The 19,278-nt window shown below is 43.3% G+C and overlaps 2 protein-coding genes across 3 annotated transcripts in view; one reads left to right on the top strand and one right to left on the bottom strand.

Moving 5' to 3' along the window:
- Nucleotides 1-1,172: 1,172 nt before the first annotated feature.
- LOC129154708 (SCAN domain-containing protein 3-like) lies at nucleotides 1,173-4,333 on the bottom strand. The gene is made up of 3 exons (XM_070543114.1): nucleotides 3,975-4,333; nucleotides 1,907-2,890; nucleotides 1,173-1,722 (listed from the first exon to the last, which is right to left on the bottom strand). Exons 1-3 carry the CDS (start codon nucleotides 4,331-4,333, stop codon nucleotides 1,173-1,175), a joined length of 1,893 nt encoding a protein of 630 aa, XP_070399215.1.
- A 3,563-nt stretch (nucleotides 4,334-7,896) lies between these two features.
- Nucleotides 7,897-19,278, top strand: part of map3k4 (mitogen-activated protein kinase kinase kinase 4) — a 37,786-nt gene continuing 26,404 nt past the window's right edge. The window contains exon 1 of one of the 2 annotated variants that reach the window (XM_054734759.2): nucleotides 7,897-7,952. In XM_054734759.2, the coding sequence (XP_054590734.2) occupies nucleotides 7,912-7,952 (41 nt within the window). In that variant the 5' untranslated portion in view covers nucleotides 7,897-7,911. Of the gene's footprint in view, nucleotides 7,953-15,509; nucleotides 15,711-19,278 lie in introns of those variants that run through there. The other variant, XM_015941797.3, reaches the window with a different exon arrangement.

The raw sequence follows: 19,278 nt of genomic DNA, 5'->3' as shown, positions 1-19,278 counted from the left end.
GCTCGAATACAGCAAAGCGGAGTTGGTGATGTACTGAGTTGTATGCCGGAAGTATGCGACGACAAAATCGTGTTTTGTTGAGGGAACAAACAAATTCAAACTTGAATACATTATTATGTTTGTGAATGTGTACAAAAAAAAAGGTTTATTACATTTAAAACGGTTCAGTTGTTATTTTGACTCGTTTTGGCGGCTGACCAGCGGGGCCGGTAGATATTCAGACTTACCGGCCCCGCTGGCCGGTTGGTTTTGAAGTTAATGTCCACCCCTGCACTGCATAACAACAATTACACATTATATACTGTGAATTTTACAGTCAGATCCAGTATTGGGCAGCATAACATCTGTTTTCCACTTCATCCTAAAACTGAATTTTACGGCCCCCAGCTCGTCTAGGAGATAATGGTATTGAGGGCGTAAAGAAAGATATGTGAAATACCGGACCAAACCAAGGTTCACTCTCTTAGAGGAGTTTATTAACTAAAAATCATTGCTTTATGCAGGCAAAGACAAAATGAATACAAAACTAAAAGGACATCCACACTGGGGAATTAACAATACTAAACAGAAGGATCATCCAATACTGGGAAAACAACACTAATATCTATAAACACAAAACGCCGGTACCAATCCGGGAAACTAAAGGAATGAAACAAACACAAAAAGCTCCACCAAAAGGGTGAGCTGAACTCTTTAACGAGTATTCTAACAAAACAAGAATCGAGCTCTATAACGAGGAAGAATAACTAAACCACACAGGTTACACAAACGAGACTATTCAGTCAGAGCTAGGAGGGAAACGAGGATCGCTAGCTTTAACGCACAGGCCTCTGCTAAGCTTCCCTCCTCGAATGACAGAGGGAGCTGGCTTTTAACACAGAAGATCACTGATTGATTGATTAGCAACACCTGGCTCAGCTGGAGCCAGGAGAACAGGAGGAGCGCTGAGGCCATTTTGTGGCCACAAAACGGACAGCGTCCGTAACACTGAACTTCATAGAACTATATTTGTTGACCGGTGTTGGCAAAGGGTAGATCAGGTATTTTGAAAAACCCTATTCATAACAAGAACATCAAAAGACATACACCACAGAAAATACAATATTTAAGGTGTCACAACAAAGATAAGAAACTAAACTTGGCCAATATATGTTATTGTAAGGATAAACATGCTAATGAGATTTCTGCCCCTGCTTTGCATTTGCTAGTTCAGTTATCTGGGGTTCACACTTAGTAACTTTCAGGAGCACACAGGTCTCTGAATGTCCAGCAGTTAGACAGCTACGGGAGGCACTGAGGACACTCTTCATATGACAGAAAATCTGCTCACACAGATATGTAGAACCAAATACTGTCAATAAAGCCTGTGCAATGTTCTTGAGACAGTTAAACCTGTCTGGTAGTGATGTCCAGCAACTGAAAATGCAAGCTCCATGATCATGCACAGCTGTGGATTCCAGCTGCTGCCGTAGTTCTGCAAACTTTGTCCCCCACAGAGTTGAGCTTTTCAGTTCAATCAGCTGCATTTCCATGTCGTCTGTATCCAGAAAGTTAAAGATAGACAAATCCAGCTGATTACCAAAGCTCTCTGGTCTGATCAGAAAAGAAAACATTGGTCCATACAACTGAAAGTCCTGAAAACGCGTTATGAATTCTGTCTGGAGTCTTCGGATGCATTCATGTATTGCTGTGGTGCTGATGCTGCACTGAGCAGACAGCTCCCTGAGGTGTTTGAAGTGGAGGAATGTGGAAGTTTCAACATCCTTTAAAAAAACTTCCAGCTTTCCAACAAAAGCTTCCCAAGTGTCACGCATGTCCAAAACAGTTTGACCTGCTCCCTGCAGTTTGAGATGAAGCTCGTTCAGGTGTCCAGTTACATCTGCGAGGAAAAAGTTTTTCAACCCACCTCTCATCTTCAAGTTCAGGATATCTTTGCCCCTTTTCATCCAGAAATGTTTTTACCACATCAAAACAATCCACAAATCGTTCCAGAACCTTTCCACAGCTAAGCCATCTAACAGCACAGTGGAGCGGGATGTCTTTGCATGAGCTTTCCATCTCCTCGAGCAGAGACTGGAATTGGCGGTGAGTCAAAGCAGATCGCTTAACTATGAAGTTCACAGTTTTTGCCACTGTGGCCATGACATCATTAAGATCTGAATTTGACATCTTGGCGCAGAGGTTTTCTTGGTGTATTATACAATGCAATTTCATGATGGGATGGCCTATTTGTTCCTCAATTAAAGTAACAGCCCCCCTGTGTTTCCCAACCATAGCTGGTGCACCATCAGTTGTCACAGCAAAAATCTTTGCAATGTCAATGCCTCGTTCCTCAAAACGCTCCATAAAAACGTTGGCAATATCCTCACCTCGTGTTGTTTCAGGCATCGGGGTAAGGCAGAACAGTTCCTCTTGCACTGTCACATCACAGTATCTTACCATTACAGCCAAACGTGGCACATCATTGATATCAATGCTTTCATCCAAAGCCACACTTAACACCTGGGCATCTTTCAAACCAGCTGTTTGTTGGGCCCTGACATTGTCACCCATTTCCTGGATGCATCTTTCCATAGTTCTGGCTGATGCAGGTATGTCTTGAATCTTTGCTTTAATAGTATCTTTGTTTGGAAGCCCATCAAATAACACGTCTGAGGTACAGAGAAATGCCTCTTTAATAAAGTTACCATCAGTAAATGGCTTTCCATGTTTAGCAATACAGTGTGCGATACGAAAACTTGCTTCAGTTCCACGATGTTTAGTAGCTGTAAAAACTTTCAGAGTACTTGCTTGCTTCTCATATCTTGACACAGCACGTGCAATTGATTCAGCCTTCTCTTCCTCGTCCTTGAAATCTTTTTGATGTTTCGTCTCAAAATGCCGCTTAACACTGGAGGTACGGCAAACAACACTCTCGAGGTAAAAAGCACACACAGCACGATCCCTTTGCTCATGGACGTAATTTTGGGGGGGGGGGGGGGACAGGGGGGACATGTCCCCCCCCCCCCCCCCCCCCCACACTTTTTCCAAAGTCAAGTTTTGACCCCTGCACTTTTTACCATCCAAAAACAACGTTACGCTATATTAAATTGACACTGGTTGAGCTCTAGGACCAAGCGGAAAACAACCGTTTGTGTTGAAGCCGGTTTCCCATTAGAACGTACTGTAAAGACCCCCCCCCCCCCCCACACACACACACACACACACTTCTAAAGTGAAAATCACATCCATGCCTTTGCTGCACAAAACCCCAGTCTTCTGTCCAAGTTGTCATAAAAGACCTGGAATTATCTTTATTTGCTCGCTTAGATGCCATATTTTACAGGGCTAACTAGCTAGAAACATCCTCCTCACTGTACCGGCAGGTAGATTAACGTCATCGAGAAGCGGCCTGAATGACGTCTTTTCGCGCTAATTTGGGATTTGGACCGGCGGGCCGTGGCGTTTTATTACTAATAATAGGCAGTTATTTCCGTCTTTCCGTTTATTTTTAACTTCCAAATATCACAGTGACTGCATCAACAACTGAGATAATCCCTGAACAACAAGACAAAAACTAAAAATATCCACCCGAACCTCCTCTTATGCTCTGCCACGTCTTTGCTCCGACACACACGCACATGCGTTGCCAAGGCAACCAGCCGACAGAGCGCTTCGCCAGGCGGGAAAATTGAGAGATCACATTTCAACTTTTTAACGCATTTAATGACCAAACAAGAAAACAAAAACAATTGACAGAAAATTCAGTCCGTTAACACTTATTTTTCAACACATCTTCTCAGATTAATGCGCTGTGCCATTAGTTAACCCGTTGCGTGCCAACAGTGGCACGAGTGCCCAGGGTTGCTGACCCCTAACAGATTATGAGAATCAAGAAGAGTGAAGCTGAGAAGCAACAACTTTTTCAAGGATTTTGGAAATAAATGGTAATTTAGATATTGGACAAAGATTATCAAAGTTGGTGGGATCCGCACCGGGCTTTTTGAGAATCGGAGTGATACAGGCCGTTTTTAATGCTGCAGGAACAACTCCGGTACTGAGGGAATAAGTAAATGATGGTGGATATGAGAGGAACCAGTGATGGAAGACAGGCTTTAAGTGTCACTGTGGGGAGAGGGTCAAGCAGACAGGTGGATGATTTGGATTCCCTAATTAAATCTGATATCTCAGTTGCAGAGGGGAGACTGACACTTGAGAATAAATGACTTGGAGTTGTCAGGATGGGTTCAACTTCTGAAAGAGGATCTTTAGTAGCGTGGAGTTGTTGGTGAATATTTGAGATTTTGGATGTGAAGAAGGACATGAGGGAGTTGCAATAGTCGGAGGAAACCATACGGTTAAGCAATAAATCAGGAGGCTTTGTTTAAATTAGAATAGTAAACCGATTTAGCTGTGTGAATGGAGCCTTTATAATACAATAAGTGATTCTTATATAGATCTTTATGGATTGTGAGGCCGGTTTTCTTGAACAAACGTTCCAGTCTGCGTCCTTCGGATTTAAGACTGTGAAGGTCGTGGTTAAACCAAGGTGCTGAGCGGTTAAATGACAGATCTTTGCTTAATTGGGGCAAAAGTATTGAGAATGTTATTTAGATTAAAATTATAGTTAAAAACAAGATCCTCAGGTGATGAGATCATGTGAGCAGGCTGTAGGTCAGATATTGCAGAGGAGAATGCATCAAGATTTATATTGTTGTTTGATACTCTATAGCAGGGATTCCCAAAGTGTGGTGCGCGAGCTGCCGCTAGGTGGTGCGCGAGGTGAAAAGTGTAATGGATGCGGAGCTCAGAGAAGTCTGTCATATGTCACCATTAGCGTAGAAACTCATTTGTGGGTGGGCCAAAGAAAAAGTAAGTGGGCACAATAAATGTAATTGAAAACAAGTATATTTTTGCGCGCGCGCACGTGTCCTCCACATGTGCCCTAACTTCATAATAACAATGCGCCAAGCTTCAGCACTCTGGCCTGCGCACGCCGATATGTTCCGTATTTGATCATTTTTAACGGTGTTGGAGGAATCTGAAGGTGGCGAGTCATTCTGGCAGATTTTAATTAACACCTGTCTCATGCAGGTGTTCTGACGTAAACCTCACACACAGAACATTGTGGATGTAACAAAATAACAAGAAATGATTCCCATTCAGGCTATTAACAGTGCGCTGAAGATCTGAAGTTCAGAGTGCGTCTGTCAGAGATCAGACACGTTCCGGCTGAACCACGGCTCACGGGTGCACATGTGAGCACATCTGGGCTGGGCATAAGTCATTTTACAACATTGGTTTGAATAGCGCGAGACGCGGTGACTTGAGCGGCTGTGCCGCGTGCGCGCGCACGTACACACAAATACACACACACACACACAGATTCAATAAGCGCACACGCTGCTTTAACTACGGCGCGCCGTCAGACTGAAGGCAGAAATGAACGCTGCCTCCACCGTGATAAAATCTTTTAAGAGGTTATTTTTCATTCAAGGTCAAATTAAGATATTAGCTTCTGGGATGCGTCGGGTCCGCTCCAGCCAGTGACTCCTCATGAACCTGACCACAACTCACGTTACTGCAGCATTTGTTATTCCAGTCAGCGTGGCAGCGGATCGCAGATTCATTCACACCATAAAACAGTAATAAGTCGGTCTGAGGCAAAAGTGAACATCATGGCTATATCTTGTCCCCTATTGACATTTGATTACGCACAAGTAGGTGATCCGTTCAGGTTTACGCAGAGCAGAAGGAAGGAGAGCGCTCTGGCCACAGGTTAAACGTTCCTACTTTAAGAAAACCGTTAAATTGCATTGTTTATGTGCTACTTGGGCACTCTAAATATTTATTTAAAATTAAATCAAAGGAAATTGTAATGGTATCGAATGCTTATTAATTACTATTTAAAAAAATGAAAGTGATGGGGAATTTTTTTAACCCTCTCTGTTTAGCTTGACATCTGATATATATATAGCCATGCCCCGATGTGGGGGCTGGGGGGGGGGGGGGGGGGTGCGTCGACATGGTCGGGACATAGAAGGGGGTGTGCGGCTAAATAAGTTTGGGAACCACTGCTCTATAGTCATTGTTTGTTTTTCTTGTGCATCTCTTAGTCAAATATACAGATAAAGCAGCTATTGTTTTGTTTAGCACCCTTGACCAGCGGAGCAAGGTAAATGTACGAATATAATCTTTTTTCTGTTATGACATTGAATTTGTGTTCACCTTCATTTATGTTTTGTATATCTTTAAACAGTTTTCATGGTGCAACTCATGGAGTGAAGTCTAAGGCATTGAACCAGAGAAACAAAAGTTTATGCACCCATCGAGGCTCTCCGTTCTTTTCTTCATGGTGCCAGGGGCAGCTACAGTGAAAACTTGACCAGTGTCCATTGACAACTCGTCACTACGCTCAGCATCCTGCATCAGTGGAAAACCTACCATCCAGCTTCTAGAAGGACCTGTTGACACAGCAGCTCAAGGCTTCACCAGTGCTCTGCGCCATTACATTGGTGTGTTCAACTTGGAGTTGGAGCTTAAAACAAAGGTAAAGGTTTTCTGATTGAGGAAGATGGACAAACAACCTCTCAGAGCAAGCTCAAGAGAACATAAGCTAACTGAAAAGTGTAGAGAAATGCAAGAGCAACAAAATAAGAAATTTCATAAAGCCTTTTATAAGGCATATGACTCATGGAGAGTTTACTAGAGAAACAAGGACAAAGCTAAAAACTTTCTGTACAACTGAGGGTCTTGATTAACTGCAGAATAATATCAAAACTAAACAAACTCTAGTGCACAACACATATAAATCTCTTGGTCAAGGTAATGCCACAACCTCAGATGCTGTCAAAAAAATGGATGCTTGTATCGCTTTGTCTGCAGAAACCTGTGATTTGATAAGCAAACGTTTAGAGGAAGTGGATACTGTCTTTAACAACCAACTAGAGAAGGAACGTGTGAGAATGGCGTTAAGTAAAAAGGAGTATGGCTTTATTCTTGGGAAAACAGAAACAGGAACTGTGGTCTCAGACTGTAAGGAAAGCAGAGTATCTTGTTCAACCTCTAGCTCAAAATCATCTAAACTGTTGCTGTGGCCAAATTAGCTGCTAAATTAGCCCAAGCAAAAGCATTGGAGCAAATTCAAGAACAATTCAAGTTGTCTAAACTAAAAGCTGAATGGAAAATTATGGAGGCAGAAATGGCTGAAAGTTGAAGAAAACGCCAAATTACAGCAAATGCAAGCAGCAAAAGCAATAGGTGGCAGCAGCTAGAGTTGAGGCCTACGTGTCATGACTCGAGGTAAGTGTCTAACCCAAGACATGCAGAATCAACACACGTAGTCCAAGCAGTAAAGTAAAACGTCTTTATTATAAAAACGGGAACTGAAACCGCACAGGGAAGTCCTGTGGGATGAGCAATACGGCTCGAGTCTCTGAAGTGCTCAGGTTGATGAGGAGATGAGAGGAAGCCAGGAAGGACGCTGGGCAGAGGGTGAGAGGTCCAGGAGAGGCGAGGTAGCAGAGGGAAGCCAAATAGGAGCAGCGGAGGAGGATGGGACGTGATGTGTGTTATCCAGGGAACGAAGACAGCGGAGGTGAGTAGATGAGGAGAGGATCCTGAGTGGAACAAAAACCAGGCGTGAGGGATAATCCAAATCGTAATCCAAAAACACAATCCGAGGTCATAAATCCAATGGTCAAACACGAGTCAAAACACAAACAAACTAGATCAAGGTCAAATGCTGGTGCTACCTAAACTGGTGCAATCATCCGGCAAAGTGATGTGTCTCCATCCTCCTTTTGAACCCGCGTCCCTGATTGGGAAATCTCCTGCAGCTGCCGCTCCCCCTGCTCCTCACCTGTGGAGAATTAGCTTAGAGTCTGGTGAGAGGAGATGGTGTGACTCACCTCTGCCCAGGAACATGACACTATGACCACCATGAAGAAAGCTGGGATTCATCTTGTGAAGAGGTCAGTCTTCATGAGGTATCAAATCTAGGTAATAAACTTTCCAACTTGTTGTAAATCGGTTACCTGTATCAGAAACACCAGTTTTTTCAGGAGATCCTTTAAAGTTCATTGATTAGAAAATACCTTTCATGGCGTTAGTAGGCTCAAGAGCTCTTCCCACGTATGAAAAAATTTTGTTTTTAAAGAGTTATGTTGCAGGAGAAGCACGTAAGGCAAAAGGGTTTTTCTACAGAGATTCTGAAGAAGCATATAAGGGGGCCTGGGATATGTTGCAAGAAAGCTGTGGTCCATTTGTCATTCAGAGGGCTTTCAGAGGAAAAACTGAGGAAATGGCCTAAGGCTGCTAATGATCTCTCTGCTCTCAGAATTTACAGATTTTCTTCAAGGTTGCGATGAAGCTTTTCCACATGTCAAAGGCTTAGCCATACTGAATGACTGTGAGGAGAACCACACACTTCTCCAGAAACTACCTGAACATATTGTACAGCGATGGAGTCGTATTGTTGTAGAAGAACTGGACAAATGTCAACAGTATCCTTCATTTTCCCATTTTTTAGAGTTTCTTCAGAAAGAGGCTAGAATAGTTTGTAACCCTATTGCTTCCCCCTTTCTGTTTAGCACAAAATGTCAAGAGGATAGGTGTCCTCCAAGAACCTGTGTTTCATACCACAACTCAGTCGAGTCCACCAGCTGCAAGGGATGCATCTCAGACATTTAAACCAAGGACCCCTTGTCTAGTCTGCACAAATGAGTTGCATGGTGTTGCAGAGTGTCCAGCCTTTAAGGCAAAACCCATAGATGAAAGGAAGGCTTTCATAAACCAGTATTTTCTTTGTATTGGTTTAAAAAATGAACACACTACCAAAAACTGTAGGAGACTTGTATGTAGTATATGCAACAAATATCACCCAACATGTATGCACACGGAGAGTAATGAGGAATCAACACCAAGGTTGAACACAAAGGTATCTATGGAGCCAGTAAAAGAGGAGGTACATCGTGTTATGTCTCACTCTGACATGGTGCACCTCTGCCACCTCAAGCATTGTTCCAGTTTTTGTATCTGCAGCAACCGAACCAGAAAGAGAGAGATCCTCACTTATGCCTTACTTGACACTCGGCAATTCCAGTTTCATTTTGGGAGATTTAATATCAATGAAATGTTAACTCTCAACCAGTACAGCTCAAGCTTAGCACAATGACAGCTAGAGACACAATGGTGGCAAGTAAAACCACTGAGGGCCTACAGGTTTGTGGTTTTAATCTCTCTACACTAGTCCAACTACCAAAGGGCTACACAAGGGATTCCATTCCGGCAGTTAAGGAAGTCCTAACACCCCCCCCCCCCCCCACACACACACACACACACACCCCACCCCCAGCTTCAGAGGTGTTGAAGGCCTTGGAAAAAGACTAATGATGAAACCTATCATGATAAAATAGTCTCTCAAGAGGATGTTAATTTTGTTCAGTTTGTTCTCTCAGTTAACATCACTCAGGACAGTGGACGCTCCCAGATGCCCCTGCCCTTTAAAGGTACAGGACCTGCCCTACCCAACAACAAAAGATTAGCTGTCATTCGCCTGCAACATCTTAAGAAATGTTTAAAATCGAGGGAAAGATGGCCGCGGGTAGGATGGCTGCTTGATAGCCGGGCTCTCACGTAGCTTCAGCCTTTTGATGCTTTTGGGTCACTATCAAGCCTTTTTTATTGCTCTCAGAGGAGTTTACAACATTTTTAAACAATATAAGTGTGGATAAGATGCCAAACTACAAGAAAAGCACCACAGGGGCGCCACTGCAGCAGATACTGTTTAAGGCTACCGCTAATGCTAGCCCCAAAACGGCCCAGCAGACGGGCTCGACAGACGACTTCACCACGGAACCGGATGCCAGAATAATGCAGCTCCTTGAGAAGCTGGCTGTGGACCAGTCAAAGATTTTGGAGGATCAAACGAAGAATTTCGCCGATATCGGGAGCCAACTGGTGGAGACGCGGAGAGCGGTCTCAGCCTTGGAAGGGAAGCTAGCTGATGTGCTAACACGGGTAAACGGGAGGCTCGCTTAGACGCGCTGGAGGAAACAGAGAAACAGCGGGGAGAATCCCCCCCCCCCCCGGTGACAGCCACTGATGCTGAAGCTCTAACGTTGAAGCTGGCTGCTATCTTCGGCTTTCCCGAGAAGGCAGAGGGCAAGGATGCTTTTTCCTTTCTTAAGAAAGTGCTTCCAGAGATTCTAAACAGCCAGTTTGAAGGGGGCCTGGAGATGGAGCAGGCACACAGATCGATCGCACCACTAAAGCCTGGAGCTCCCACGAGGCCCTTGGTGGTCCGCTTTTTGAGATTCCAGGAGAAGGAGTTGGTGAGGAGAATTGCTAGGGAGATGGGGGACGTGCGCTGGCAGGACTGCAAAATCATCTTCTACCAAGACTTCTCCAGGGCAACGCAGGCACGTCGTTAGTCCTTTGCGGAATGTAAGCGCTTGCTCCATCAGGCCAACATCCCATTCGGGATTGGATACCCGGCCTCGTTGTTCTTCACAGCTCCTAACGGGACTAAGCATCGTTTTGAAGACCCAAGGAAGGCAACACAATGCATCAAAAACCTGAAATGAGCATGGTCTAATGGGTAATGTGCAGACAATGGGAGGGTTGTTTCCTGTTTGTTTCCTATGCCTTAAATGAAGAAGTTTGCAGGCTATTTTGATTAAGAATCTAAAGAAATTCTGTTGTCTCATTTTGACATTGGGTGGGGTGATATTTGTAGGCTGATCTTGACACCAGTTTTGCATGTTGTATGGCGATGTGGGTGGCTCAGCTAGCTGTGGGTATTTGGGGTTTAGTTTTCCAGATTTTGGTCCAAATAGAGTTGATGGAGGTTACGGGTTGCCTCCACTTCTCTAAGTTTTGTTCACGTGGTTTAGATTTTGTTCTAAAAAGTTCAGCTGGGGTTATTTTTGGGGTCCGGAGCTTAAGCTTTTATTTAGGAAGTTATCACACAAAATTGTGGATAAGATGACAGGTCTCAACTGTATTTCCCTTAATGCCAGGGGTCTTAACATTCCGTATAAAAGGAATGACAAATTGCACACTCAGAAAATGTTAGTTAAAAAAGAGATCAATGATATTTTAAGGCGCCGATCTGAATTTACTATGCACAGGACAAGACAGGTATATTACTTTCAGTCAGCAAGGCCAAGCCACCTCTAGGCTCTCAAACTCAAATCTGATGAACACATCTGATATTCTTTGTGCAGAACAGCAGATGGTACCATCCAGACTGACGCTAAAGCTGTTAATTCCACATTTGCCTCCTTTAATCAATCATTATATTGCTCAGAAGAGTCTTTTGTTCAGCCTATGTGTGACAGCTTTCTTAATACAGAAAATTTACCCTGCCTTACAGAGGACAAATCTGCCGACGTGGAGCTGGCTATTAGCCTACAGTAGTGTGAATTAGCACTAAAGGCAAAGAACAGGGGTAAATCCCCCGGGCCTGACGGGATACTCCCAGAGGTCTATCGGACATTTTGGCCCCTTTTAGGCCCCCTAATGTTGAATATGATTCTGTTTTCAATCTCAGCAGGCAATTTTCACCATGATGTAAACGCTGCATTGATTTCGTTACAACTTAAGAAAGGTAAAGATCCGATGGAATGTTCCAGCTACAGACCCATCTCACTGTTGAACGCAGACATAAAAATTTATGCTAAAGTACTAGCCACACGAATGCAAAAGTGCGTAACAAAACTGGTGCAATGCGACCAAACAGGGTTTATTCCCTCAAGATTGGCCTCAGATAATGTGCGGAGGTTATTACATGTAATAGATAAAGTTTAAGACATGAACGGACATGCGGCTGTGTTACCTCTGGATGCTATGAAAGCATTTGACCGCCTTGAGTGGCCTTTCCTTTGGTCTTTGCTCAAGCATATGGGTTTTGGCCCCTCTACATCACTATGATTAAGGTTCTCTATAAAAGCCCGTCTTCTGCAGTAGTGACTGGCAGGACGTGCTCTTCTCCATTTCCGGTTTCAATGGGCTCCAGACAAGGATGTCCCTTAAGTCCTGTGCTGTTTGCTTTGTCTATGGAGCCCCTTGCTCAGGTTTTACGAATATCAAATTCTTTTTCACCGATTTCTATTAATAATACCCATCATCAAGTATCTTTATATGCTGATGACCTCCTATTGTATATTGATAACCCAGTCAGCTGCATGCACAATATTTTATCTATCTTTAGTAAATATGGTGAAGTCTCCGGCTTCAAAATCAACTAGCAAAAATTGGCCTTGATGTGGCTAAGTGGAGCCCCAGATGTTGCTCAGGCTCCCCTTGCAGTTCCAGTGGTGGAACCCTTCACTTAATCTGGGCATAGAGATTTATCCATCAATCTCAAACATCATAAAATACAACTCTGACAAAACATTAACGAAGGTGATCTTAGATTTGGAGAAATGGGCTAAATTTAAAAATTCACTGCACAGCCGAGTCTCAGTCATTAAAATGAATATCTTGCCATGGGTAAACTTCATCAGCTCGATGATCCCACTACCTCCTCCCCAGCAATATTGGGCCATACTACAAGCGGCTATCACTGAATTTGTATGGAACGGCAAAAGACCTCGGGTGAAGATTCAGACGATGCAGTGTGAAAGGAAAGATGGAGGACTATCTCTCCCAGACTTTAAATTATACAGTTGGGCTTTCACGCTTAGACAACTGTCGGTCTGGTTTCAACCGGATATTAAAGTGTCCTGGCGGGTGCTAGAAGAAAGCTTGGTGAGCCCCAATTCTCTCCATCAACTCCTACATTTGTACCCAATGGGCTCCCGATTAAACACTTATGGCCAGATTATCACACGTTTGCTAAAGGTCTGGGAGATTGCTAGGAAGCTTTGTGGTGGGCTGTTCCCATGGGACCCTGGGATCCCACTTTTTGGTAACAAAAGACTGCAAATAGATAAGCAACCACTGAGATGTATGGCTTGGGAGGAAAGGGGAATCTCTGTTCTTGGAGATATATTCGGAGCTGACGGGCTATTGTCTTTTGCTGAGCTCTGTGCTAAGTTCAATCTTCCTCGTACAACATTTTACTTTTATCTACAATTACAATCGGTTCTCAAAGCGCATGGGGCTCCCCTGCAGGGGTCATTGCCCTCTCTACCGGTCAAAAAACTACTATGCACACAAACAAAAGTGGTTGGCTATGCGTCCAAGCTCTACAAAGTTTTATTACATTCCCTCTACAGACCCTTGGCATTGGAATCCCTATGGAAGGCAGATTTTAGTGATCTTAATCCTGATTTAGATTGGTGCAGGCTATGGGAGAGTGTCGGCCTGTCCTCCAGAAATCCCGACCATCAACAAATCCACTACAATTTTATACACCGGCTTTATCTTACTCCTAAAACATTGCATGCAATGAAAATTATTAGAGATCCCAATAGGAAACTCTGTAATTTAGATAAAGTAGGCACGTTTAAACATGTTTTGGGAGTGCCCCCGGTCATGGATTTCTGGAGACAGGTCGCGGGTAGACTGTCTGCCTTGTTGGGTTGCTCAGTGCCACGCCTGGTGGGGGTACTCATCCTAAACGATTTTTCACAAATCAAGCTGAAAGTGGTGGTACAGAGAGTGCTGTTGGCTGGGCTTACAGCAGCAAAGAAAATGGTGGCAACACGCTGGAAACCACCACATTGCCTTTCTGTGTATACCTGGACGACATTGTTTTTGGACATAGCATATTTGGAACTTTCTGTAGCAAGAGTGCACAGGGCTGGGAGCACTACAGTGGAGGCCTGGAGAACTGTTATTGATCATCTCCGGACAAATTGTAAGAATCAGTGTGCAGCAACCGAGGCTCTGGACTGAAATTTTTTTGTGGGGGGGAGGAATGTGATGGGGACAGATAAATATATGTACGCATTATTGCTATCTTTGTTCTGTTGTTCTGATTTAAAAGAAAATTTAAAAAAAGTTGATAAAAATAAATGTTTAAAATCTAACAAACAGTACCGAGAGCAATACACGACCTTCATGGAATGGATGCAGCCATCACGAATGGGGTTGCAGAACCAGCTCCTCCTATTCAGGATGGTGAAAAAGTGTGGTACATCCTACATCATGGTGTATATCATCTCAAAAAGCCTACCAAGCTTAGAGTAATTTTTGACTGTTCAGCAGAAACTGGTAATTCTTGTTGAGAGTAATACCTGGTTCCATTAGGGTGAAAATATGTTGGAATTTGTCATTTTCTGATATATTTGAAAACATATCTGAAATGTTTCATGTAATCAGATATGATTATGGTGGGAGTGTAGCTGCCAGCTGAGCAGAGGATGATGATGACCATTAATTGACTCACAGAATTCACAAATAAGCTACACCCTTCCAGAGGAAAAAAAAACTACTTGGGTTAATTTGTTTGTAGGAGAAGACAACACTGTTTGAAGTTTGACATTATTTCTTCAGTCTAAATTTACCTCAGCTGCACGTTGCCCACTGCCTCTCCATGTAAGTTTTGTTGTATTGATCCTTTGTTTGGGTAATTTGTTTGACACTCTATAATCATTGTTTGTTGTTCTTGTGCATCTCCTAGTCAAAGCTACAGATAAAGCAGCTTTATGAGGAACTATTCTGTTTAGCACCCTTGGCCAGCAGAGCAAGGTAAATGTAAGAATATAATCTATTTTCTGTTATGACATTGAATTTGTGTTCACCTTTATTAATGCTTTGTATCTCTTTAAACAGTTTTCACGGTGCAACTCATGGAGTGAAATCCAAGGCATTGGACCAGAGAAACTAGGGATGCACCGATACCACTTTTTTCCAAACCAATACCATACTGATACTTGGATCTGAATATTCGCCGATACCGATTACCGATACATCTACCACACAAAAAAATGCAATGATTTGGAATACAGATTTTATTTTCTTCTCTGCTTTCAACAGGAAAAGACTGAGGTAGATAAAACGTAAAATATGAATAGAAATCATCACAAAACTAAAGTATTAGGTGAACAGAAATGACAAGTTACAATGAAGCCATTTTCAAACAACTGCGTTGGTATTGGTTCCTGGTATCGGTTAACTTTTACCGATACCAATAACAGTATCGGCATCGGTATCTGCCTAATGAGAAACAAAAAAGTTTATGCACCCATCGAGGCTCTCTAATCTTTTCTTCATGGTGCCAGGGGTAGCTACAAATAAAATAATAATAAAAAAGTCAAAATTGCTGTATGAGAAGTGTGGGGGAGACTTGCCCCCCCAACAAAAAACTCCAATTATGCCCCTGCTATGATCAGTTAAAATATTACAAGCAAGTCCGTCTCACTGGAACTAAATATAATGAACATTTTAAACAAAATTATAAGATAGTTCGTGTATGATCATTTAATCTGTCAAGAGACAACCCGATAAATTATTCATTGGAGTACTCTGGAAGTAAAATTCGCACGCCCTCACGTTTTCGTGTAAGTGATTGACCCATCCGCGGTGCCGTAGTTATGAAAGGCTAAGGCACTCCTCCTGAATGAACGTTGTAAAGATGGCGACGGCATACGCACAAGCGAAAGTCTGCTGTGCCGGCGGAAAGAAAGTGCTTTAAAGATACGAAATTTCACCTTAATTGCACAGATCAGTCTGTGCAAAGTGTGCAAGACTAGAATTAGACATGGTGTAGTCCATGCACGGCTAGGAAGAAGAGGCCGGTAATCTGCTATGGAGCCTCCGGATCGGAACCAACCCAGCAGGTATGCGGATTTGTTCCAACAGACGCCAACCATCAGGACCTCGCTTTGCTAAATAGGGACCTCCATTGAACTCTGTGGGAGCGCTTGCGTACCCTATTAGAACCCAACTTCCTGTCAAATAGTGCTCCGCTTGCAGTTAATGCATTTGCAACTGTGGAGTTGGAAACTTTTTTGCGCTAATATTTTCATGATGTTTTCCCGCAGTTATTTTGTTTTTTATTCGTCTCCACAGTAGAAGGCGACAGTGCTCTCGTCTAGTGGAGAGGTAGCACGATGAATAAATTGACCAAGCAGTGCAGCATGTTAAGCTAACACCTTGTAGCTGTCGCTTGTCTGTTGTTCGCCGACACAACCAGACCGAGCTGGAGTCTGAGCAGTTTGACAAACTCGTTTCTGTAAGCGGACTTTGAGGTGTGTTGTTTATTGGACATATTTCACATACCTGAAACTTCGCTGGCTTTAAGCTAGCATGTTGCTCTGTTACTGTTAATCCGTAGCTAGACTTTCGCTCCTGTTGTTCATCCACTCTGGACAGTTTGTGCATTTTTTTTCTAAACGTAGGCCATAATTGCTGCCTGCAGAGCTCTACTTAGTTGACGTGTTGCAAATATGTGCAGCGGCGAGTGTTTTGCTAGTCTGCAGGAGTTGTTGGAACATTTCTTGGTTCTTGCAGGTGACTGCGTGCAGATATTTGACATGTTTTGCATCAGATCGGTGCACATCGCGTGATCGAAATTCTGCAGCGTCTGTCCTGACCCTCAAGAATCTGCTGTTGTGTCTTCCTTTCTCCTCCCTTCTCCTTTTCGAGCAGTTGTTTGTGTGCAAAGCGAGGACCTCTTAGGGCATTTATCTCGCTGGATCAGGTCTTGTCATTCCTTATAATCCTGGTTTTCAGTAAATTCCAGGCCTTTTCCCTCTAATGATTAAGTAAGAGGCCAGTTGTGAGCACTCAGTCAAACTAGATACACAAACAGGTCGCATTGTTGTGCAATGCTTGTTGTTGTTATTGCTGACCGACCCAAGTTGCATAAAGAATAAATTGTTATACATTTGAAAAACACGCTGTGCTCTTCATATTTCATACCCACATTTGTTGTGTTGCCCATATTAGTGAGCAACTTGACCTCTGATTGCAAATCTTAATTTTTTATAATAATAGGAAGAAACATGATGTTTAAAGGGGTGTGTTTTTGCAGGGATTTGACATCTACGCTGCAGGGATCTGCAAATAAATGGCATTTCGATGCTGACATGGCGTGCATGCATCACTACATGCAAAAATCTGTTTTGTTATTTGCATTTCAGTGAGTGTGGACTCGAGCATATACGTCTGCACGCTACTGTGCTTACAAAGATGTGCTTGCATAGCAATTGAAAGCTATCTCTATCTTTGCAAGTACAGAGGTCCTTTGTCAATAATGCCTCATTCTCAGTCCGTCTAAAGACTTTGTGGTTCACAGGCATTCCAGAGATTTCAGGATGTGGTGCGCTGTGTGCTGTAGATTTCTGCTTGGAGTCCCAGTGGCTCTCTTTTAGCTAGAACTCATTAATGCCCACTTTTGCCAGCACACACAGGCTGCAGAATACAGATGGACTGTCCTCCAGCATTTCCTAACTACATCCTATCTCTGCCCACACCTGCTTTCGAGTGAGAAAAAAAATCATGCTCTCACATTCTCTCTCTCTCTCTCTCTCTCTCTCTCTCTCTCTCTCTCTCTCTCTCTCTCTCTCTCTCTCTCTCTCTCTCTCTCATCTGTTATTTCCTTTTGAGACACTAAAATCTTTGTAATAGCTACACCGCGGCGGCGGATGTTACCAAGATTGTGGAGGAGAGTAAATAATAAAAATGCAAAACGGCAGCGATTAAGTCCTGGAAATGAAAAGCTTGTCTGATTTGCTTTGACATTTGTAACGTGCGAAGCTGCAAAAGAAAGTGCAAGTTGAATCTGTTGCTTATGACGAAGGAGTTTCAGATTGACTTACAAATGTGGGGCATTTACAGTGCATGTGGTTAAAAAAAATTGAAGAATTCACCCCATTCATGCCACAACAAGTCTGAAATGGTAAACACAGTGTGCATTTACTGTAACATAATATCTTGTAGAAAAAGGCTTTTGTTGTGCACACACACATTCACTATTCTTTACATAGTTGAATGCCAGAGAGGGAGGTCCAATTCTGGCAATGTCACACTGTTCCAGTGAACGGGTGTGGTCAAGTACGTTGTGTTCATTGTTTCTGAATTCTGGAGAGCTATGATAAAAACTAATCTCTGCCTCCGTCCTGCTTGTTTTTCATAGAACACGTCAGAGATCCATATATTTTATTAGCCAGGAAACATATCTAGGATTCAAATTGCATGTACGTTTTTTTTTCTTTCATCGTTGTTGCATAACGGTTATGTTAAGGAAGTAGTGTAGCTGATGCATGCTTTTTACAGTGGGGGGTAATCAAAGTATGCATTTAGCCTGCAGAGCTTCAGTTATGCCTGCGTGACCCAATTAGAGCAAAGTGTGCTCTTACAAAACCCCAACCACCTTCTCCTCCTTTTCCTCTCTTTAAAAAAAATTCTTTTCGTTTGGACATTGTGCGCAAGTGTGCTCACTTACCAGCTGTGTGGCATTCAGCTGTGGGCCTCACGGGCCACGTGTCACAGCCATTCAACAGAGTGCCCCTTGCTTGTACAATAGTATAGATGGTGGGTGTCAAAGGTCAGCCCCCCCCCCCCCCCCCCCCCCCCCCCCCGACTCTGGCAGCCTTTAGTATCACTGCGTCTGTCTCTATTCAGGAAAGACTTTCGATTTTGTGCTGTTTACTATTCACTTAGTGTTTCTGCCGGGGGGCTGTAGCATTCCACCGGCCTTTATTGCAGATGAGCCATTGAGAGCAGCCAGACACCATCTGCAGTGATAATTCACTAGTGGCAGCCAGCAGGGGCAGCTTGAGGACCATGCAGGGTGGCGGTGGTGGTTAACTGCAGGACACACAGGCCAAGAACTTTCTCCGTGCCGTCTGTGCGTAGGTTTAGGGGAAATTAAAAAGGGGGGGAAATCTGAAGAATTTTCACTGCAGCTGCACAGTGTGCTTGGAATGCCCCATGGCAACCCTAACAAACAACCGGCAGTGATGGCGTCACTGGTTCTGCTTTCATTCCTGAGAGATTCAGTCATGCTGTTCTGCATAGACAAGTGTCTTTTTAAAAACATGGTTTCATTCTCTCTCTGTACTATTTTTAATCTTCAGTAAATGGCTCGTATGTCTTTAGATGCGGACGATCCCACTGCCTGATTTGTCTTTTGTGAAAGATGCAACAGAAAAGGTTTTTTAGAAGTTTTGTTGAGATTTGGTTCATAAACAGATTTCCGTTTTTGCTGAAACTATTCTCAGCATTGATGTAAATGCATTATTGTAAAAAACTAGCCAAAAATCCTGCAGTCATTTTTAGGCTTACAAATCAACTTTGAAGATCTGAAGGAAGGAGGCTGGAGCACTGGGGTGAGTGAGTATTATTTAGGTGCAAAAAAATTTGCTACTAACTTTTTGACAAAAAGCTCAAACCATTAGCGAC

Source organism: Nothobranchius furzeri, chromosome 12 (assembly GCF_043380555.1).
Source record: "Nothobranchius furzeri strain GRZ-AD chromosome 12, NfurGRZ-RIMD1, whole genome shotgun sequence".
NCBI classification, from domain to species: Eukaryota; Metazoa; Chordata; class Actinopteri; order Cyprinodontiformes; family Nothobranchiidae; genus Nothobranchius; species Nothobranchius furzeri.
The sequence above is the reverse complement of the archived record's forward strand: the minus strand, read 5'-3'. Positions and strand labels throughout refer to the sequence as shown.

Coding starts and splice junctions, on each gene's coding strand:
- LOC129154708 (XM_070543114.1), bottom strand. CDS start 4,333: ATGGTTTCCTCCGACTATTGCAACTCCCTCATGTCCTTCTTCACATCC. Junction 2,891..3,974: donor TCCGATTCTCAAAAAGCCCG/GTGCGGATCCCA, acceptor CCGTACCTCCAG/TGTTAAGCGGCATTTTGAGA. Junction 1,723..1,906: donor CCTGAACTTGAAGATGAGAG/GTGGGTTGAAAA, acceptor CAAACACCTCAG/GGAGCTGTCTGCTCAGTGCA.